Source organism: Mustela putorius, unplaced genomic scaffold (assembly GCF_011764305.1).
Source record: "Mustela putorius furo isolate JIRA1106 unplaced genomic scaffold, ASM1176430v1.1 tig00003834_pilon_pilon_pilon, whole genome shotgun sequence".
Taxonomy (NCBI): Eukaryota; Metazoa; Chordata; class Mammalia; order Carnivora; family Mustelidae; genus Mustela; species Mustela putorius.
Genome location: NW_025421987.1, coordinates 13,038,214 through 13,062,436, shown reverse-complemented (window position 1 = coordinate 13,062,436; position 24,223 = coordinate 13,038,214). Strand labels below are relative to the sequence as shown.

The window sequence follows — 24,223 nt, the reverse complement described above, 5'->3', positions numbered from 1 at the left end:
GGAATGAACACATTCCCTCTGGAGTAGGAGACTCTGTTCTTTGACCCTTCCAGTTTCTGGCTGCTGCCGGAATTCTTTGGCTTATATCTGCATCACTCTGCCTCCTTGGTCACATTGCTTTTTCCTCTTCTATCGATGTGTAAACATCCTTCATTTCCTCTAATAAGGATAAATGTGATTTTTCCCTCTTGTAATCTAGATTATCTAATCTCTCCATTTTAAGATTACTTTATCATATCTACAAGACCTATCTTTGTTACATAAAGCATCAATTACAGATTCTAAAGCATATGATATGACTATATTTTGAGAGGCCATTTTTGAGACTCCCAAAAGAGCATAGTGATTCATTCTTACATAATGTTAGTGAATCTTGAAACTGATCCAAGTTGGAAGAACAAACAAAACTATGGGGGAAAAGTATACTTGTATATCATTTTTTAAAACAAAGATTATGTGTAAAACTTCAGTTGAATTAAAATGAGGTTTAAGAGCATCTTTAAAATTATATTTTGCTATTTTGTGTGTTAATAATTATATCTATGCATTTAAAATAATGTTTGGGTTCCTGGGTGTCTCAGTTGGTTGGGTGACTGACTTTTTTTTTATTATTATTAAATAAAAAGATTTTATTTATTTATTTGTGGGTTGTTGTTTTTTTTGTCTTTCTTTCTTTTTTTTTTTTTAAATTTTTTCTTTTTGGCGTAACAGTATTCATTGTTTTTGCACCACGCCCAGTGCTCCATGCAATCCATGCCCTCTCTAATACCTACCACCTGGTTCCCCCAATCTCCCACCTCCCCACCCCTACAAAACCCTCAGATTGTTTTTCAGAGTCCATAGGCTCTCATGGTTCACCTCCCCTTCCAATTTCCCTCAACTCCCTTCTCCTCTCCATCTCCCCTTGTCCTCCATGCTATTTGTTATGCTCCACAAATAAGTGAAACCATATGATAATTGACTCTCTCTGCTTGACTTACTTCACTCAGCATAATCTCTTCCAGTCCTGTCCATGTTGCTACAAAAGTTGGGTATTCATTCTTTCTGATGGAGGCAGGGTGACTGACCCTTGATTTTGGCTCAGGTCATGATCTCAGGTTCATGAGATCGAGTCCAGCGTCTGCCTCCATGCTCAGCGTAGTCTGCTTAGAATTCTCTTTCTATCTCTCTCTCTCTCTCTCTCTCTCTCTCAGGTAAATAAGTCTTTAAAAAAATTAAAAAAATAATATTTATACTATGTTATTTGTAAATATTAAAAACATTTATTTTTTTAGGATTCTACTCACTGATAGAATCATCACATTCTCTAGAATATCACTTATTTTCCTACTTTATTATGAACATTGATTACTTTTTCTAAAAATTTATCTTCTTAGTTTTGCCCCATGCACATTTTTTTTTAATTTAAATTTTAGTTAACTTACAGTGTGGATTTGATTTCTGGAGTAGAAGTCAGTGATACAACACCCAGAGCTTGTCACAAGTGCCCTTTTCAGTACCTATTACCCATCCAGCCCATCCCCCACCCATCCCCCACACTTCTAAAACTACTTAAGAACAAATTACAGTATATTTTCTCTGTATGTATACTTCTCTTTCTCTGTAAATATATATATTTATATATACATATATGTATTCAGTCACACTTTAAATGCACAAAGAATATTCATATTCAGTATTGTACTTGGTATATCTGTACCCATTGTCTTATATATGTTTATGTATATTTATTTGTATATATATTGATATATATACAAACATATATTTGTGTGTGTTGGTATATATTAGTATATAATATGTACTAAATCAATATATTTATATATTTTCTCCTTATAATATAAATTACTTAGATGTTATATAACTTAGAGGTAGTTTAAAAGTGGAGATAACATTGCTTTATAAATTAGAAATAACTTTGCTTGGTTATTTACTTTAACCTGCATGCCACTAAATAGTTATTTTTATGACTGTATTTTTGGTAATATATTTAAGAAATTGAATTTTAGTATTCCATATCTGTTCCTTTTCTCTTGGTCTTCTACACATTCACTCATGAAACCCAGACTTAAATTCAATACCATTTTCCAGAGTATGCTAATACTTCTAACCAGCTGAACACATCCACAGTTTTTATATGAGATTGTTGACCACCTGATGTGCATATTGTGTCATAATTTTCCAGTCCATTGGAACAATATTCTTTGGCAAGAAGCATTTCAAAAGGCATTACAGAATGAATGAATACATGGGCGCGCACACACACACACACACACACACATGCACACACACAGTTTTTTAAGGTCTTCACTATTTTACCAAACTGTTTCTTATATTGTTTATTTGAGTTCTAAGTGACATTTTCTAAATAAAATTTGAATTCATATAGCTCATAAGTCAATTTGATTTTTGTACATGTAGAGGTTTCTTTTATATACTTGTTTGTTTATTGTCTTTTGATAGTAACTTCCCATGTCAAAGAGATAATTTGTTTTAAAAAGGAGCCTGATAATATTTTTACCATGTTATGAGATGTTATAATTTTACAAAGTATCCATTTTCCCTATAAAAAGTTCATCATGATATTGTATTCATTAGGATATTCCTTTAAAATAATTTGATACACTTTTGAAGTTTTATTTTTAACACTGTCAATATATTTAAAGTACATAATGCATGCAACTTGAATAGAATAGCTCCACAAATGTGTATGCAATTACATAATTAATGTATTTGTGGTCCTTACTAAAATACTTATTTGTTTCTGATCAAAAGTTATACAAATGAAGGGGTGCCTTCATGGCTCTGTTGGTTAATTGTACAACTCTGATTTCGTCTCAGGCCATGATCTCAGGGTCCTGGGATCAAGCCCTGCAGTAGGATCCCCACTCAGTTATATAAATGAAATGAAGTGATATGTATATGCATACAACCAGGAAATAAAGGTTACAATAATCTATCCATAGCCAATCATTTAAGTATTTTTTTCTATGTGTTTAAATATTTTCGTTTGCATTTACATTAGGAGATGCAATATATTCTTCTTCATGACATGAAAGAATGTTCTTACAACTTTCAATATAATTCAATACTATAGGTTTTTTTGAGTCATTATACATACCATTATACATATTATTGAGTCATTCACTTTTTGCTGATAAAAGTAACACTAAGTTCAGTAGACAAGGATATAATTCTTTGGACACATCTCTGATCATTTCCATGGCAAAGTTCTATAAGTAGAATTGCTAAGTCATTGAGAATTACTTTTTTCATGCATATTGCCAAATTGCTACTCAGAGCTTTTATACTATTTTATACTAAGAGTGTATAAGACTTTGAATTTAGTAGTATCAAGTGAATTCTTTCTTCTTCATCATCTGTTAGACTTATTATCATTGAAAGATCTATCAAGCTATCTCTTTTCAATTTGTTTTGTAGCATGTGCTATTTTGATGTAAAGTCTTATCTCGTGATCTAAAAAAACTTTCATCTGAATCTGAACTCAGGAGATCCAAATTTTAGGAATAGCCCTCTCCCCCAAAAACTGTGAGCAGAGTTTAGTCAAGAAAGATTATATTCCCCATTCACTGGAACATCTCACAATTTAGATTTACTTAGATTTATTATAATACTCTTAGCTGGTTACCAAATAAGGACAGCAAATCAAAAACAATCTGAGGTGGCTTCTGTAGTTGAGTGCTCAGGAAAATTGAACTAGTGTAATAAAGAAACTTCTAAAATTTAGGGGCCTAAAGAACAGAGAAATTTATTTATCATTTATGTAATGATCACAGATAAGTGTTCCAGATTTGGTGAGAAGTTTTGCTTTTCTATATCACTGGAGGACCTAGACTTTAGAAATATTCTTTAGACTTTAGAAACATTCTTGAAAATGTTAATTCTGTTACAGAAGGAACAGAAGGGAATTTCAAAGTTACTCTTCTAACAAACAATACTAAGGAATAACTAGGAAGTAAGAAAGGGAACTTTTGAAAACAAGAATATTGAAGTCATTCAGTGAATGATTAGATAATCTTTTGTCAGGTGTAGAGTATGATTGTACCCTACCTACGAGCTTATAACTTAGCTTGAGACTGTTTCATGCAGTCTGGCAGAATGCACACAACTCCTGGGTCAGAGACAAATGATCTTACCAGTCACCACACAGTAAGCAGCATGAGCATCATCTTTGCATTGGTTTTCCTTGTCTTCCAAATCCCATGCCGTGACTCCAACGGGTCCTGGTAGAAGCTACTCATACAGTTAGTTTGCCTCATAGCTGCAGAATATTCATCTTGGGGAATTCATTCTTTTATGGAAAGCAGTAAGCAAGCCTGTTCAGTATATTCAGAGGAGACATTATCTTATTCCTCAGGATTGCATGCTACAAACACAACTCTGAGAAATGGCTTCTGTGAGTAACTGTCAAGGCCTTGTATTCATGGCATACCCAGAAAAATATGTAGGAATATGATACACTGATGGACGTCCTTCCAACACCCATAGCACAGTAGCCTCTATAGACATGTGTAAAACAAGCAAATTAATATTAATTAGTAGAGTAGCCTCTATAGACGTGTGTAAAACAAGCAAATTGATATGGACATCCTTCCAGCACCCATAGCACAGTAGCCTCTATAGACATGTGTAAAACAAGCAAATTAATGTTCTAAGGAATGTGTAAATTACAGTCAGCATGAGGAGATTCTTGATGTCCTCTACTTAAAGTTTCAAATATTCTCTCTGCCAACAGGCACCTTTACAAATAATTATGAGTATATGAGAGAGTCCCTCCTTGGAGGGACTGTAGAACCATTTTGCAAAGGAGAAAAAAGATAGATAGTTGGATTAAGCAGAGTGTTATTTACTGAAAACTGATTACTATATTTTATTTCCCCATGGCCTATTCTCAGTTGATGAGTGAGACAAAGGACCTTTTCTTAAGCATATTACTATTGTATATTATACCAGAAATTCATGTGCCTCAGAGGCAGACATATCTTTTAGGAAGAATACTAGTGAAATGGATGAATCCAATTCATTCATCTTTTTATGATAATTATTTGAATCCTAGCAATACTTAGCAGTCAGTGACTTCAATAACTTGAAGGCCTAATGAAGGAGAAAGAATTTTGTTCATGTGAGTTAGTCATTCCTTTTCACCACTCACCTGCTCTTCCATCATAAATGATAATTTGTCATTTTTTGGTGTCTGCAGAAAGTGCTGTGGTTGCCTGTTAAGAGCAAAGAAAGTAAGTATCAGAGTCTCTGTGTTTAACTTTTGGCTCTGCTATTCAGGACTTTTGGCAACTCAGTATCACTTGATATTCGAGTAGTAAAGATTCTCTAGAATCAAGTAAGGCATAATGATGAAAGTCTTTTCTAAACTGTAAACATTACACAAATATTTAATTACCAAGAATTATGCACACCAGAGCTTTTCTCTATTCGAGGAGACTGAAGCCATATTCTCTCTCAATGCTAAGGGCATAATATAGCTTCTAATCTGAACAATTTTGATCATTCTATACCTATGTTTAGAAGGTTTAATTAAAAAAGGAAACAAGAAAAAAGCTACCATTTCAATCTCTTGGAAGCACTGCTCATGTGGTTCACATTGTTATTTAGCCATGTTGATAAATTCAAAATCTTTTATTCAGCATTAAGTCTATAAGGGTGGATTTGCGTTTATTTTTTTTTATTATTGATAACAGTAGTGATAATATTGACAAATGTAGGAATGGATGGCTAAAGTGGGAAATCCTTGGTTTTATATGGTAAAGCATACTTGGAATAAGATATAGAAGAAGTTGAAAAGAGGTGGGAAATATTTGCAGAGTGGTATCTGTGCGTGTACGTATATTTGTGTGTGCACAATACTAATGCTAATCAAAACTCATTTTCCTCCTTTAGCTTCTTGAAAATGTTGTAATTGCTATGAAAACATGATGAAAGAGATGGCACTATAGCTCATTACTTTTTTTTTTTTAACACATAGTAGGGTTATGTCCTTCTGTTGACTTATTCACAATAGTTTCTTCAGTGATGAAGAATATATTTCACAAAATATATTCTTGTCTTTCTACTACCTACTGTCTGCTTTAATTAACGATTCTAATGGTTGATTCACAATGATGGAAGTTGCCAGAGAATCATAAAATATTTCCTCTGGAAGTGACTTTAAGGGTCATATACTATAACAGATAAGAAAGTAAAATCCATGGAATTTAAATATCTTTTTTTAGAGATTTTATTTATTTGACAGAGAGAGAGAGATTGCAAGTAGGCAGAGAGAGAGAGAGGGTGAAGCAGGCCGCCTGCTGAGCAGAGAGCCCGATATAGGACTCGATCCCAGGACCCCAAGATCGTGACCTGAGCTGAAGGCAGAGGCTTAACCCACTGAGCCACCCCGGTGCCGCGAATTTAAACATCTTTACGGGTACAGATTTGTATGGTGGTTTAGAGTCTTATGACCATTCCTCCTCTTCTATAAGGTAGCAGTGCTCATAAACTCTTAGGTGTTATCTTAGCGTTTTCAAAGTATTTTAAAGCAATAACATCTCGTTCTCTTTTTAGGTAGTTATTAGGAGTAAAAGTGGAGAGATCTTATATCGTATTTCACCATGGGCGAAGTATGTGACTCGTGAAGGTGATAATGTGAATTATGATTGGATACACTGGGATCCAGAACACTCATATAAAGTGAGAACAACAAATCTTTAAATAAATGCTTGTTTCAACATTTCTAGGAAAATTAATTTTTACTTGTATAAATTTTATAGTAATGTTCAACCTCTCTCTTCACTGCCAGTTTTATATTTTTACATCATAGTGTACCCGGTATACTATACATATATCAGAGTCCATCATCTGTAACCAATAAAATGGAGATGTGAGTTCTTGTTTTATCTTGTGTTTCTGAGGTTAGGAAGGAGATAGAAATCTCTATATAGTGACCTGGAAGGGATACTGCTTTTTCTTTTTTTTTTAGTCACAATTTCTGATTCATCGCAGATTCTTCAGTGATGAAGAATATTTCTCATTGTCATTGGTTGGAAGCAGGATCAGTGTCCTTAGAAACAAGGGCTAGGGAAGATACCTCATGAATGTATTATTTCAAGTTATTTTTAAGGCCATATTATTGTCAAGGTTTATATGTATCTTTGGACTCATTTTTTTGTCTTCTACATTATTGGAGCTTGTTGATAAATGCTTTGCCTTTAATAACTATGTGTGCATTTTAAGCTCTTGTGTTTTCTCTAAGATTCAATGATAAGGCATAAGCCATTTCATGATTGCTCTTATAAAACAGATCCATTAACATGATCCTAAAAAGGGATTTCTTTTCAAGAGAAAATTTAATGGATGTAGCCAAATGCCTCTTATATGCAAAAGCAGTTCCAAACTATTTTAGTTGATTCACCATTTCATTTAACATGCTTAATCAGTTAGTATCATACCTGTATTTCTGATCTAATTTAATTTTATATTCTGTAGTTTAAGCATTCCAAACCAAAGAAGCCAAGAGGTCTAAGAATTTATGAATCTCATGTGGGAATTTCTTCCTATGAAGGAAAAATAGCTTCTTATAAACATTTTACATGCAATGTACTACCAAGAATCAAAGACCTTGGTAAGTAATAATTGTGATTTTTATTCAGATAAAATTTTAATGAGTCTGTTCTCTTATTAGAAAAGCTAATTACAAGTGTCTCTTTTTTGTGTTAAGAGATTAAATATGTAATAGAAATGCATTTTATTTTAGGCTTCTCAAATTGCCCTGTAATAGTGATAGCATAGAAAAGAGAAATGGAATAAGATAGAGCATAAGAATTCAAGATATTATTCCAATTTCAATTTTAAGTAATGTGAACTGATGGCTTCCAAATTGTAGATAAATATGTAAGCATAATTACTTTTCTACAGGAGAGAACTTTTATCAATTTAAGTGGTCATTGATTATAGCCTGTTCATTTTAGTCTGTTAGGGAAAAAAAAAAATCTTACTTTTTTTAAGGTTACTGGAACTCATTTTGTATCAAAGTATATACATATATCTCTGGTCTGGATGACTTATTTGACAAATATTTATGATGCATCTTTTTTCTAAGACACACTGTTCTAGATATTTTTATGTTGAACTGTAATGACACAGATCCTTGTCTTCATGGGACCAACCAGGAGAGTTAATAGTGTATTGCACTATTAACTATATCAATAATTCAGAATGCTTTAAATTTGTTATTTTTCTTTTTATTGGTAATGCTTTTTTATCATTTCACAGCATATTAGCACCTGCTCCAACAGCTAGGAAGGAAGATAAAGTACATTTAATTATTCTGCTTCTGGTAGGCAGTCCAAACTTTGGCTAGAAGAAAGGTTTGCAACTCACTGTTAAAGTTCTTAGTTATACAAGGATCTTAATTGTCTGTGATGGTGAGGTCAGATTTCAGAAATCAAAATTAATTAAATATATGAAGAACTTAATATTAATTATATTTATTAGGTGTTATATATAAATTGTTGTATTTGAGATGTTCTAACACTTCATTCTGTAATACATTGTTTATGACCCAGATCTTGCAGAAGGTTTGACAGAACAAGAATTCTCTTGTTCATTGTTGTGTTTCAGTTGAATAGTTCAGAACTCTGAACATAAATGAATCTAAGAATGAGTAATGCCATAAAATTAATAATCAAAACCATAAATTGGTGCTTGATCATAAGAATAGTATTTATTTCATAATAGAGAAATAGACTACAAACTCTATTTTGTTAAAATATGTAATTGATTTATGTTTTCTGAGCAGGAGTTTATGTACATATTTCTATCATGATAGAAATGTGATAGATTGTTTTTATAATGAAAAAGCCAACAGCAGATTATGAACCGTAGTTTATGCTGTTCTTTAAACTTGAATCTCTAAATCTGAATGTGCCTTTGCAATTGTTCCAGTATTAATCCATTGATGAAATATATACACGAGAAGCTATCACTGACATGAACTGGACTTTGAGAACAGAGTATTTTCTAGGTTACAGAAATGTAACTTTCAAAGTAGTCAAATCATATTTGGAAGTTTTACCAAATTTTACCAAATTTGAAGGAAAAAATGCTTTCTTAGTTATTTTTTTTTAAAGATCAAAGTTACTTCTTTATTTGCTTATATTAAAAGCATATTGGTAAATGCTTTATGTGTGCCCATGTGTGCATACATACAACTTCGCAGTACTTGATTAGGTGTTGAAATTGCAGAAAGTAGAAGAATTAATGCTAGCTTTGTAAGAGCTACCTTGTGGAAGAATGAATTTACTGGTAGATCTTTTGTCATGTGGTAGAAGTAATTGAAATACAAAGAAAAGGGTAAAATAAAAAGTTTATGGCATGCAACTGGTTACTTTTATTTAGCTTTCATAATCTTCACTATGAATATTACAAGTGCAACTGAAGTTTAGCATATGTAGATTGCCATCTTTAATATTCTAAAGTCAAATTAAGAGTGTATTTGCATATCATTTATTACTCGTTAAAATGAAGACATTTCAAATAGCTAGTTAGAGTACAACTCTCAAGAACTAACTGTCCGATTTTGTGTTAGAAGGTCAGACAAGCAAAAGATGTTGAAGTAGTAGAACTTTTCAAAGTGATAAATCATTTATATGTAAATGATTATATGTAAAATTTAATGTCTTCAGAACAAGGATGCTGAATTTTTTTTTCATTTTTTTTTTTAATGTTGCTTTTAATCTCTGTGTGACCTTTGCTTGTATAGGTTACAACTGCATTCAGATGATGGCAATTATGGAACATGCTTACTATGCCAGTTTTGGTTACCAGATCACGAGCTTCTTTGCAGCTTCAAGGTAGAATGAAACTCCCAATTACAACCATTTTTACTTGAGGAAAAAAAAAAAGAATTTTTACCCCATCAAGCCTTAGAGGCTGGCCATGATTCAACACTGCTTTTCATGAAATGATTTCTGGTGAAGAATATCCAATTAACCTGTTGAAATGGTAATGCATTTGGAGGCCCAAGACTTACTTAGAAAATCATGTCTCATGGAAGTCATTATTCCAGAGCTCATGTCCTTTTCTAAAAAGAGATTGATTATGTAGGAATATAACTGAGAAGGCTTTTAGTAGGACATACTACTGCAGAAAGATCGTCCTTTCCAGGCTTAAATCCAAGGAATGTGACTGTCTGGGCAGAAAGACACCAAGGAGTCCTATGTAACTGAAGAAGTACTGAACTAAATGACCACAAGTTGAATAAGTCCAACATTGTCTCCACCTCATGGAACTCACACTGTTGTGGCATACAATGTTAATCCAGTATTCATACGTGTTGATTTCTACCCATGATAAAAGCAAAGAAGAAAATGACAGAGTGCTATAATAGCCTAGGATGAGGGATCTAATCAGTTTAGATTAGATCTGAACTGATGTTGGAACTAAGATCTAGAACATAATTAAGAGTGAACTGGGAGGAGTGGTGAAGTAGGAATAGGAGATAGCATTCCAGGCATAGAGAAAAGATACTGATCCTTTTATCTGTTTTTCTTTATAGTCATTCCCCTTGAATAAATTACCTATATTTACAATCTCTAAATCTCATTCCTCTTCTTTCTTGAACTCATTCCAAGTAGGCTCTTCACCTCTTCATTGAAATTGCTTTTGTCAAGTGTACTGATGACCTCCACACTGTTAAGTCTGCTGATCAGTTATTAACTTACTTGAACTGTCAGCAGCGTTTGGCACAATTAGTTACTTGTAATTTGTTAGGACATTTTTCTTTACTTGGCTTTCAGGAAAACTATTGTCCTCCTGTTTGGGATTTTCCTATCTCTCTTGCTGCTTTTTATTTCTTTCTTCTTCTTCTTCTTCTTCTTCTTTTTTTTTTTTTAATTTCCTTTGCTTTTTTTGATCACTAAATATTGGACCTCCAGGGCTTAGCCCTTGGTTCCATTCTGTTCTGTTTGTGTATGATTTATATTGGGGTGTTTCATCAAATGTCATCCACTCTTATGGTTTAAACACACTTTCCACTGTACTGGACTCCTCCCTTTTTGTCTATTCCTATACACTAGCTATCATAAAACCTAACCACCTTGGAACTTCAAAATGTTTCCCAAATCTGGCTTCTTCAGCTGCCCCTATCCTGGTCCAGATTGCCATTATCTATAACCTGGGTTATTTCAGTAGTCTTTTATTTTTTAATTCTTTTTAAAAGATTTTATCTATTTATTTGACAGAGAGAGAGACAAAGAGAGCAGGAACACAAGCAAGGGGTAGTAGGAGAGGGAAAGCAGGCTTCCTGCCAACCTAGGAGCCCAGTGCAGGGCTTGATCCGAGGACCCTGGATCATGACCTCAGCCAAAGGCAGACACTTAACAACCGAGCCACCCAGGCACCCTCAATGGCCTTTTGACCAGTCACTGTTTTCTCTTGTTCTTCTACCCCTTTCCTAGCCTTCTCTCCCTCCCTCCATACACATGTCTGATCACCACTTTAAAATAAAAGATCATGTCACTCTCTTGCTCAGAACTTTCTAGTGATTCCTATCTCTTTCAGGTTAACTCAAAGGTCTTTTATTTTGGGCCATAAGACCTCCTGTGATCTGGGTCTTGGCTGACACTCTGGGCTCATCCCCTTATTGATCATTCCACTCTGGCCACACTAGCCTATTTGCTTTCCTTTCAGGTGTTCCTAGCTTATTTCCCCAGTGCCCTTTCTTTCTGAACATTCTATCTTTTAGACATTCACATGCCTTATTCCCTTCTTCTTTCAGGTGTTCATTTGAACATTGCATTCTTCATGGAACTTTCACTTGATAACCCTGTTTGAAATAGCAGACCCGCCTTTTCTACCAGTGACTTGACTTCATTTTTCCTTAGCAAAGTTATTGCTATCTGACATCCCCCCATGTTTTGCTTATTTATTTGTAGTCCTCCAAATAGAATGTAAATTCCATAAGGGCAATGATATTTATTTGGTTCACTGCTGAATCCCAGAGTATAGAAAATTCCATGACACATGGTAGATAGCTTAATAAGTATTTGTTGAAAAAACAAATGAATGAATGAAATTTTAAGGCTATTTATTCTCTGAACATGCTGCTCATTGAGTAGGAAAAAAAGCTGGATGGTTGCAGTAGGGAGAGAAAGGGGTGAAGTGTCGTAAATCTAAAGTTATTTGAAGGAGCCAAATTAAGCAGTGCAGTAGGTTATGATAAGACCCACAGTCTTCATCCTAAGGACAATGAAGTGCAAGTATGATTTTAAGTAAAGATGAAATGATCACACTTGCATTTTTTAAAGCTAAGTCTTACTGCTCAGTGGGTTGGCTACCAGGAGACCTGCTATGTAGCAAGCACTGTGCTGTATCATGGGAAACCAGAGAGTCACAGTCCCTGCACTCAGATGAGGAAGTGAGACAATAAATAATCACAAGGGGGATTGGGTGATTACTTATTTAAAAGCAAAGTTGATGCTATGGAAGGCCAGTATTGAGATTTTACATGGGTTAAGAAAAACCTTCCCTCTTAGGAATGATTTGTTTTCTATTTCATGCAGACAAGAAAACTGCTATTAACACAAACACACGTGCCTATGCCCATGTTTTCTTCTTGGGTAGTGACAGACATGGCACAGTCTCTTGGCCTTCTGGCCCCTGAGGTGAGGTCATTCCAGTTTGGGAATAAGTAAGTGCGGGAGGGATGGCTTCACTCAAGCACAAAGGATATTCAAAGAAATACTCCAAGAGCCTCCAACCCCAAGCATACACATTCACGGGAATGGCCAAGTATATGAAGGGGGATGACAATGCTCTCCAGGCTAGGTAGGCAGGGAGAAAGAAATCAGAAGCTCTGAGTATAGAGAAATGAAATTTACTGCTACTTACTCAAGATGTGAATTTTCTTTGGGATGTAAACCTACATCTAATAACTAGATTTAAATTATTATTGTATTTTATTGAATGCCTTTAAATTTTGTTTAATAGAAAATATTACCACTTTGAGTTATATATTAGTAATATAACATATTGAATTTGCATATTTCATATTGAATTTGCATATTTAAAGTATCCAGTACTGTTCTGGTAAAACAATTGATACACAATAGATGATTAATTGTTTGCTTTAAATATGAAATGATTTTGGTTTTGCTTTATTCTTTATGTTTAGCCGTTATGGAACTCCTGAGGAGCTAAAAGAATTAGTTGACACGGCTCACTCAATGGGTATTACAGTCCTCTTAGATGTGGTACACAGCCATGCTTCAAAAAATTCAGAAGATGGATTGAACATGTTTGATGGGACAGATTCCTGTTACTTTCATTCTGGACCTAGAGGGAATCATGATCTTTGGGACAGTCGATTGTTTGCCTACTCCAAGTAAGTACATATCATATGGAAATGTCTTTGTTTAAAAAACATTTCAAGGAGCATTACTAAATTTATTGTGTGTGTGTGGTCTTTCGTTGGTATACAATATCTTATGTCGATTATTTACAATTTTATAAGAAATCTTTAACACACTTACAGCATTTACCTTGTTTTGAATAGCACATGCATTTGTGGTAAGTTGCATTAAAAATCAGTTTTACCAGTCTTAGGTCATTTAAAATATATTAGTTACATCGCCATTTAAAAGGATTAAGGTGAATTTATGAGGTTGAATTAACTATAGCAAATCCCCTTTTAATAGAAATATGCACATTATTTTAAGTAGGCAGTTTTTAAAAATTGTACGTCACATTTTGCTGTCTTAATAATATTGCCATGTTTTTGATCACAGCTAAATTAAAATAACTTCAATAACAACTAACATTTATTAGTATGTAATATGTTAGGGATGATGCTAAGTGTTTTAGATATATTAGCTACATATTTTATTTATTCTGCATAGCAACTCTACTTATACATGGTAAGTCCTGTTGTTACGACCACATTACATAAAGGTAAACTAAGACTTAATGGGTTAAACCCATCTCTGACTTCTTTTACCATTTAAATAGAAGGATATTTTAGGTTATTAAATAGCACAATATGGCAAAAATATTTCAAAAAGTCAAAAATACTATCAGTTTGTATCCATTATTGATTATAAGTGAAAATATAATGAAAACATGCTGTTGGGAATATTAAAAGTAGCAGAGTATCAATGTGTAACTAATTTTTTATAAAAATTTTTGAAGAAATTTAGTGAGTTTTCTTTTAGTTGTTGCATTATACAGAAACATACATGTATCTGGAAAACGAACAGTATAGAAAAATGCTTTAGCAAGACCTCTGACAAAATTAAGATTTCTAATTTTTTAACATAAATTAGGTTACTTTCATGTGGAGGATAGTGTTTTGCTTTGCTTTTTCCTGAATATTAAACATTGTTTTATATTTCATAACCGCGTAGAAATCACTCAGGCCAGACGAAGCAGCATAACATATGAGAAAAGACAAGAGGTAGAAGCAGGTGGCAGGGTTCCAGGCCTAGTTTCATTCTGGAACAAATCGATTAATCATTCTGGTCCTCAGGTTTTTCATTATAAGAGGAGGCAGAGTTTGGGGGCTAATACAATTCCCTTTGTAAAGGTATTTTGTATTTCTGTCACCTTTTTGAACATTGCTTTTCCTACTACAGATTTATAAGAAGTAAAAAGGCCTAAACCTGTGCTAATTCTGTGGTATAACTCCACTCTTGAGAAAATCTTGTAAACATAGATTGTGGGCAAGTATACAATTAATTGAACTCTCTGGTTCATATTTAGATGAATAAGAGTTGACTCTATACTGTAGAACTGTACCTTAGGAAAGACATGCATTAAGTGATTAAATTTTTGTGTTATGACATGGTTATTCTGTAGAACTGTGTTTTTAAAAAAAACTTTAAGTGGGTGGATTTTTATGTTACAAATGATTATTTATTTTATTAAAATATTTATTATAATGTGTTTTTATCTACTTTGAGCTCTCACAGTCCATTAAAAGTTACCCAATTTTCTAAAGAAAAGGGATTATACACAATTGTTTTAAGAAACATTTCTATTGTAGAAGCTAAGGCATATTTAACATTTTATTTAATACTTGTTTTCTTTTGTTATGGAATTAACTATTAATCTTTCCCAGGGGCTTGCTTTTGGCAAATAATATATAACATGGTTGTTGGATTTTTATTTTTAGAATGACTAATTTTTTTGGTTGCATTATATCATACAGGCTTAGTCCTTTGTAAATATAGTTCCATTTAAAGTCCATTTTATTATTCTATATGTTGTTCTATGTGGTCTCTGTATTTTCCAATTTAATAGGATCGGGATTTTCTGTATCAGTTTAGACTAGTTGGTTATGACATCATTATATAATATAGATAAAACCCTACAAAGCCAAATTAAATAATTTAAATCACTAAATTTAAACAAATAATTTTTAATACTTAGGTTTCTCAATGTATGAAATACTAAAGATTCTAGGACTCCAAATTATTTTCTCAATACTTCATGCAATTTATTAAAAGCTTTTTTCACAAAATTTATATGAAGTTGATGAAACTTATCAGGCTTTTCTTTTGCATTTTATTCTATTCTGATTAGTTATAGCATATGTAAAATATGTATATGTAAGATAACATTATATGTTCTGTAAAATATGTAAAATAACATTGCTCTTTGCAGCTTGACAAACTAGCTCTAGATTTCGTGACTTCAGATAGCAGTTGTTTATTTTGCTTCTAGATCTGCAGTTTGGGCACAGCTCTGGAGGACAGCTCTTCCTTTCTTCATGTTGTGTCAGTGGGAGTGGCTGAGTTAAGGGGTGGAGCTTGCAGGATCCACTTTCAAGATGGTTCACTCACATGACTGACAGTTGGTGCTCACTGTCATCTAGGAGCTCAGCCATGGCTGTGGGCAAGAGGGACTCAGCTCCTCTTCTTGGAGCCCACTTCACAGCCTACTTGGGCTTTCTGACAACAGTGAACATTCTAAATAACAGGACATGAAGGCTTCCATTTCTTATGGTCTGGGTCAATAAAGTGACAGAGCATCATTCCTACTGTCCCCTATTGGTCAAAGTTAAAATTTTAAGGACAGGGGATGTAGACCGTTTCATTCAAAGGCAGGAGCATTAAAGAATTTTTATGCTATGTTTTTAAATCCCCACATCTTGGGGTGCCTGTGGCTCAGTTAGTTAAGCATCTGCCTTCGGCTCAGGTCATGATCCCAGGATCCTGGGATCGAGCCCAGCATCCGACTTCCTTCTCAGTGGACAGCCTGCTTCTCCCTCTCCCTCTGCCTGCCACACTGCCTACTTGTGCTCTCTCTCTCTCTGTCAAGGAAATAAATAAAATCTTTAGGAATAAATAAATAAATCCCTACACCTAACAAGTTTTGACCAAACACAATGAATATGCCATTTCACAAATTCAAAAAAATATTGAAATACCTGTCTATGAGGAAATACTTTTTTTTTTAAAGCCATATTTCTATGGTAGAGTTTTGTCTAAAATAAGCAAGTTTTGAAAAAATATGCTTTTCATTATAAAAGTAAAGTCACCGTTGATAGAGAGTATAAAAAGGCACATGTTATCCAAAATTTAAAAAAAATTATAATTCTTAATAAATATAATATTCTTTGTACATGAGTGCATTTAATGAACATAAACTCATTAAACACACAAATAACACATGAAAACCTAGCCTTCACTAATATTCTCCCCATAAAATAGCTACTCTGCCTGTAATTTTGGGTTTGTTCCTTATCCAGATAAAGTCAGAAGCTACATATTTTAAAATGTAAGTTCTTTTCCAGCCCTTATTTTTGATTTGTTGATTAATATTATCCTCCATGGAAAAGTATATATAAAAGTGGTACATGGTTTATGTAAGACCTAAGCCTCTTCTTTGAAAACTTGTAATAATTTTTGAAATTATTTTATTTACTATTTGAAAAAATTAATCTTATATAGAATCAGCTTCTGTAAGATATGTTGCTGATGCTCATTTCATCCTATCTATATGTCACAACCTGTCACCGTTTATAATCTCTGATTCAAGTGCCATCATCAGAGTTATCAGAATTAAATCTCTCACTCTGAGTAATACCAGAGATCCTGACTGCGCTGTTTCATTACCTGCTATGAATAAATTTCCAATCAGGAGCTGCCCATGTTTTAATTTTCTGTCTACTCGGCTGAACTGCCTTCTAGCTCTGCTAAATTACTAATTACAGTTCATAACAGAGATTGGGTTGTCCTTACTTTAGTTGGTAAAGAGAACTTTATGACAAATCTGTCACCTATAAGTTCCTGAAGTTTCTGAAGTTAAGAAATAATGGATCAAATTTAGAGGTCTCAGTTTTAAATTCTGTTTTGCATATTCATCTGACACTATGTAAATACACTTGATAAAATAACAAGACAACTGCAGATTTGTTGATCTTAAACAATTACTATGCCTTAACTATTGCTAAAGCTTCAAATGAGTACATTATCTTTGTTGACTATTTCTTTTAGAGATAATATATTGAAGGCCAAAGGTGGTAACATAGTAGAGCTAATGCTCATATTTTCCCTGAACCTTATTACATTTGGATACAGAGGTAGCATAATTATATTCCATTAGCATGGATCCATGGTGAAACAACTGTTAGGTAGGAAGATACTCTATTGTTATCTTGAGTTACTAGAGTTCCTTCTAGAAATAAAAGTAAATCCAGTTTGTTTTTTAACGTCATAATCGTGAATAGAATGAAATACTTCTTAGCATGGACACTAAAATAATTGGATTTTTAATCATGGTTCGGCCTTTTCTATATGTTAGAATGTGGAAGGAAATTCATGAGGGCCTTCCTTGTTATAGTGGATATCTTAAGACTATGATGTCATATGTTTTGTTTCTTTTTTTAGCTTGTCAATATAGCAAAATCCATTTATTGATTTTTGAATGTTAGGCCAGTCTTGCATTTCTGGGATAAACCCTCATGAACATAGTTGCTAATATTCTAAAAAAAAAATTTAGCATATTTATATATGACATTTTATCATGATCAGATCAGTTATTAATGATCAGTCTTAACTTAAGGATTATTGTGCACTGATACATTAGCTAAGGAGTGTATGGCACCATCATGATTAGCAAGATGTCTAAAAACTAAGCATCTAGGATATGAATAGAAACTTCTAAAATTATTATTTTAAAATCATGTAGTTCTTTGTGGTCTCTTAAAAGCAAAAACCAAAAAGCCATGTCATTGGGTGAAATAATTTCACTTTTTTCCCCACAGCAAAAATGACCATGGGGCCCCTGGGTGGCTCAGTCGGTTAAGTGTCTGACTCTTGATTTCATCCTAGGTCATGATCTCAGGGTCGTGAGATCGAGCCCCCAGTCAGGCTCTACACTCAGTGTGGAGTCTGCTTAGGAGTCTCTCTCTCTCTCTCTCTCTCCCTCTGCCCCTTCTACCCCCCCTTGCTGCCCTCCCCACCGTCCCACTTTGACTTCCGCGTGCTCTCTTAAAAAAAATGACCACAATAACAAATAGATAATAGCAAAAATAAACTAGTAAAGGTAAATGTGTACAACTACTTTTGAAAACAGTTTGATATTATCTGGAAAACTTGAAGACTCATATGTCCTAGGATGTATTACAAAGCCTTTATGCTTGGTTAACTCCTGAGCATATGCTTATCAGAAATTTTGGAAAAAAACAGATTGAAAAGTCATTCCCTTCAGGGTATAGGCGATATCTTAAAAATTAACTTGAAGTAATGGTCTTTAAGGAAATTTCTACCATGGGGAAAATACCAAGAAAAAATTATCATCGTTGTGATTTTATTGCCACAATTTCAGTCATAAAATTTCTTTGCATACACATAAATCTTGCAGGTAGTGTTTACCAAACTTTTAAGTTGGTTTCAGTTTTAGTATATCTTAAGCCCATTGGTTATAAATATAAATGAATCCTCTTGCGGTTACTCAGCAAAACTAACCTAACTTCTGGGAAAACGGAAATAGACAAGATTTCAGCAAAGACGGTAGGAGTTGATGGAAGCAGTTGAAAAAATTTTCATAATGTAATAATCGTAGTCATTGATCTTCTCATTCATAGTCATATATTTTAGTGAGCTGTTATGGCATTAAAATCACATATCAAAGTGACTTTTAACTTTAACCAGACCCTTAATTATTTTATCTTTATTTCCAAAATTAGTTTTAGGGTACCTAGGTGGCTCAGTCAGTGAAGTGTTTGTCTTCAGCTCAGGTCATAATCCTGCAGTTTCAGGATCAAGCCCTATATCGGGCTCCCTGCTCAGCAGGAGTCTGCTTCTCGCTTTGACCCTCCTTCCTATTGTGCTCTCTCTCATTCAGCCTCTCTCTCTCTTTCTCTAACAAATAAAATCTTTAAAAAACTTTTTAAAAAATTAAATAAAATTAGTTTCTTTGTGTGTATAAGTTAACAGTGCACTTAATCTATTACTAAAGGGTCACATATATACAGTTAATAAATAGGTGTATAGGGAAGAATGTGTTGAAAAGTTTTCACTGATAGGGTACACAATCAAAGGGACACCTGGGTGGCTCAGTTGGTTAAGCGGCTGCCTTCGGCTAAGGTCATGATCTCAGCGTCCTAGGATCGAGTCCCACATCAGGCTCCTTGCTCCGCAGGGAGTCTGTTTCTCCCTCTGACTCTGCCTTCCACTCTGTCTGCCTGTGCTTGCTCTCGCTCGATTTCTCTCTCTGACAAATGAATAAATAAAATCTTTAAAAAAAAAAGTTTACAAATCACTGAATTAGACCATTTTTAGTTAGATTAAGGTTAACATCATAGACTTTTTAAAAATAAACTATTCTTAGGTTAAAATCATAGATTTTTAAAAAATAAACTACTTTTTCTGAAAAATTCATTTTTTTGAATAAATCATTTTTTCTATTGACTTGTTTAACAAATGTTAAACACCTACCAAGTGTCATGTCTTCAGAGATGTGATATTTTCAATATATTTAAATGTAGGACAAACCCTAAAATATAATATATGTTTTTAATTTCTTGGATTGATTTTCGAACATTTCATATTTTTTAATTGAGGGTAATACATCATCACTTTAGACAGACATATATCTGTCCTATTTGCTTTATAAATTCATGAAAAGTAAAAAAGATGATTTTTGTAGAGCAAATGATGAATGATCAAAAGACAGTTTTGAAGGTAGATTTAGCAAACAGCTAACCATTCCAAAGACAGACAATTAAAAACAAGCAAATAATAGCCTGTTCTTCATTAAGAATATTACAATCTCACAGTTAGATTGTTAGTAGCTTCAGTGAATGCTAGATATTCCATAAAAAGTCTTAATTGTTTTCTTCTTTCATAGTATTTGTTTCTTTTCTTTTTTTTTTTTTTGTATTTGTTTGTTGTATAAGCCAGAACCTTATTTCAGCTTGATTAAGGAAAATGACTAAATCTACAATTTCAAAGAAGGAGAGTTAGATTCAAAATTCAGACAGACTAATTCTCTTTTGTAAAAGAGATTAAGAAAGTTGCTCTATCAATCTAATCTTTCTGGATTTGAGTGTGAATAGTAGAAATATAACTCAGTCACAGGTTTTATAAGATTATTCAGCCTAGCAGAAAGGTTTCTGTTGATGCAGAGTATAGCACAGGGGTGAGGATTTACAGTCTTTGTGTGAACTTTGTTCCTGGCATTATCTGCCCCGTTTGTTCCCCTCAAGTCTAAAATTTAGGTGCACGGGGATATTGTGAAAATATCTTGAGTGTTTTGGTCTTACTCATCTGTAGCACTCATTCTCAAATCCAAACAGTAGGACAGTTCTACTTGGTAATTTGCCTTAAATTTGAAAACACTGTGCATCGCTCTAATAGTAGCTTCTTTAGGTTAAGACAGTGGTCCATGTTAGTGAAAATGGTCTGAAGGTCCCCGTTCAATGATTATTCATTTGAGTGTGGAAATGACGTGGAGTCTATAAGAATAATAGCTGGTTTTATTAATGACCTTTTTAAACAAGTAAGTAAAAAGTGGAAAAAAATCTATTTTCCATCTGTGGATAACAAGATGACTTGTTTAAGCATGTCTGTTTTCTAGGGTATGGACTAGCAGTTTTGAAGTTACAAAGTAATATTTCATAGCTTCCTAGCCGAAAGATTTCCTTAACATTAAAGGGTAGATAAATAATCCATGTTGTACTGAGCCAGTTATTTTCAGAAAATATGAGTATTTCATAATTTTGGAAGCACACATTTATAAGTAATAGAAGGATTATTCTTTTTGAAGGCTTTTCCCCTATTCATATAGATTAGCCATCAGGCCTCTTTTTCTCTAACTCCCGAATTTCCCCTCCACATTTTGTGATGTGTGAGATATCCCTGTTTGGTTTTACCTCAAGTCTTCAGTCTGTCTTCTTTTTCTTTCATTGTTAGTAAAAGAAACCCTCAGCCTCAGGATTTATTTCATTGTCTCCTTCCAGGTTAATGTATCTTCCAAAGATTAGACCTTCACCTGTGTAGCCTTTCAAAATTCTGTCAGCTGAAAGCATCAGTAAAACTCAGGAACAGTAAGAGTTAACATTTTCTCTCAGTGCTTCAGGAAACAAAACAGCATAATAACCGACTTTTCTATAACTTGGTACTGTGTTAAAGAGAGCAAATGCGGCGGACTAGGTGTCCAGGTGTGTTCTTCTGGTCTTTATGGAGCGATGGTGATCATGACGATTTCAGTGGTCACCATTGATAAGGGGCATTCAATTTGGAGGCATTATTGAACTTCCGTCTATGACTGCCTGTTAGAAAATGACTCCTCTCGGTCCCTCTCTCCTACTCTCGTCTAATTTTTCTCCATTGTGCTTATACCACTGTGTGACATTCTACATAGATATTATTTAGTTTTTAATTTTAATGTTATATGTGTTGTTTATATATTAAATATGAAGTGAAGTTAATAATTCATTGTTTATAGAATATATTTTATTTAAACTAAAGCGATCTCAAGCTTTCTCTCTCTTATAAGCTTTTTATTATCGAATTTGTTTTCCATGAAGGTGACACTGCACAGTATTGATTTGGTCGCGTTGCCTGTTCTTTCCAACTGAATTCAGGGAAGGAAGCTACAAAAGATACTGCCGGCCAAAAAACAAAACATACATACATACATACATACATATACGTGTGTGTGTGTGTGTGTGTGTGTGTGTGTATAGTGAAGATCTGGTATAATATAAAATAGGTGGTTTGGAATTAGGTTACTTGGATGGTGAACTAAGTAACTTAACACTTCAAATTGTTTCATGTGTAAAGAACTTATAATGAAGGACTCCTGGATGCCTCAGATGGTTAAGCGTTTGCCTTCCTTCTGCTCAGGTCATGCATGCTCTCAGGGTCCTGGGATCAAGTCCTCCATCAGGCTCCTTGCTCAGCAGGGACTCTGCTTCTCCCTCTGCCTACTGCTCCCCCTGCTTGGGCTCCCACTTTCTCTGACAAATAAATAAATAAAATCTTAAAAAAAAAAAAAGAACTCATAATGATATTATTTATGTGCCATAGGGCAGTTGTTCAGACTATTTTAAATAAAAACTGAAAATGCATGGTAAACTAGAGCATAGAGTGTTAAGGAAAGTTTGGAGTTGTCCTTTCAGATTTTTACTAAGGAAGGTAAGCAGGGCTAAGCTCACGGACCAGGCAGGTAACTGAGGGAAGCAGGCCACCTGGTGCTGTTGGCAGCTGGAGCAAAGAGGTTTAGTCGAAAGGGGCTGCTGCTCACAGCGCCTGCCTGTTTCCATGTGAGAAAAGTCACAAGTCAGAAGTCCACACTTTATTTGAAATCTCTCCATTTTTAAATGTCTTGGGTCGTTTGAAGAGGTAAGCAAGAGGTTTTAACCATGTGTTGACATGCAAAGCTGGACTCAGGCTCCTCACCCCGCTCCTGTCCTTGGAATATACATTCTGCCTCCCGTTTCCGTAGTGGAAGCTGTTCCATGGACAAAGCCTTGAGGTAGTGAGGTGGTGCTGAGACTACCTAGACAGTATATGTACCTGAACACAGTTAAGGCCCATATACAAACTTTCAAGATTCTGGGGGACAGGTATGGAGATCCACTCATCTTGTAGCTGCCCAAGACAAGCCCTGTATGTGAGTAAGTTCCCTCCTTATTAAAACTGCCACCTCCCAATTTGGAGTGGCCTGCCTCTTTCTTGGGCTCTCCCCACCTTTCACGTATTCCAGTTTCAGATCACACCTAGGAGGCTCCTGAGGTTGCAAACTAATAGCCATTAATTTAAAATTTTGAAATTATCATACAGACCAAAGGAATAGACATTTGAGATGGATATCATCACTGGGCCCCTGGAGCTATCTCTGTAACCTAGGATGTGCCCTGAGTCGTGGCAATATCAGATTCTACCAAACTTCCAAGAGTAGTAGTAAATTAAGTAGTGACTCAAATATGATATGGACAATGATACTTTTATAGATTAAATATGACATTGCAATTATTTTTTCCTTGGATTAGCAATGAGAATTTTATAAACTTAAACTCATTGTATGATATTATCACTCAGAATTATGTTAACGTCTCCTTGATTTTAAAGAGCAACAGAAGAAGTAAGTGCCTTTTAAGACAGTCTCAGTAAAACAGTACATTTATTGAGGAAATCTACATATTGAGATATATATATATATACTCATGGCAGAAGCAAGAAGGACAAACTGTAGGTCAAGGGAAGCCCGTGCTAGCTTATTGTAAGGCAACTCTGAACAACACTTTGTCAGAAAGAAAAAACATCAGGAGTATGTGTATATATATATATATGTGTGTGTGTGTGTGTGTGTGTGTGTGTGTGTGTGTGTGTGTATAAATATATGAAACCTTTGTTTCTTTTATATATATATATATATATATATATATATATATAAACTTTTGCTAAGAACTTGCATCTAAATTGTGGTTTCTTTAAAAAACAAACAAACAAAACAGTAAAGTGGATAAATAAAGTAAAGTAAAATAAAGTAAATAATAAATAATAAAAAATAAATAATACATAAAGTAAATAAATAAAGTAAAGTAAAATAAAGTGGGTAAACATAGCAAACACTTTCAGGCCAGAGGGGTGGTGAGAGAAGCAGGGAGGGTGCCTTCTAGGCTGCCAGGCTGCTGGCTGGCAGGGGCAGTGGGAATGATGGGAAAGCTTAGGGGAGGCGTACATTAATTAAGAATGCAAACTAG

General features: G+C 34.1%; 1 protein-coding gene across 1 annotated transcript in view; it reads left to right on the top strand.

The window, feature by feature from the left end:
- The window catches only part of GBE1 (1,4-alpha-glucan branching enzyme 1), a 270,697-nt gene that overhangs the window by 126,790 nt on the left and 119,684 nt on the right, over positions 1 to 24,223 (top strand). Inside the window, exons 4-7 of the mRNA XM_004770826.3 lie at positions 6,577 to 6,702; positions 7,498 to 7,633; positions 9,773 to 9,863; positions 13,184 to 13,393. Of these exons, the coding sequence (XP_004770883.1) occupies positions 6,577 to 6,702; positions 7,498 to 7,633; positions 9,773 to 9,863; positions 13,184 to 13,393 (563 nt within the window). The remainder of the gene's footprint in view (positions 1 to 6,576; positions 6,703 to 7,497; positions 7,634 to 9,772; positions 9,864 to 13,183; positions 13,394 to 24,223) is intronic.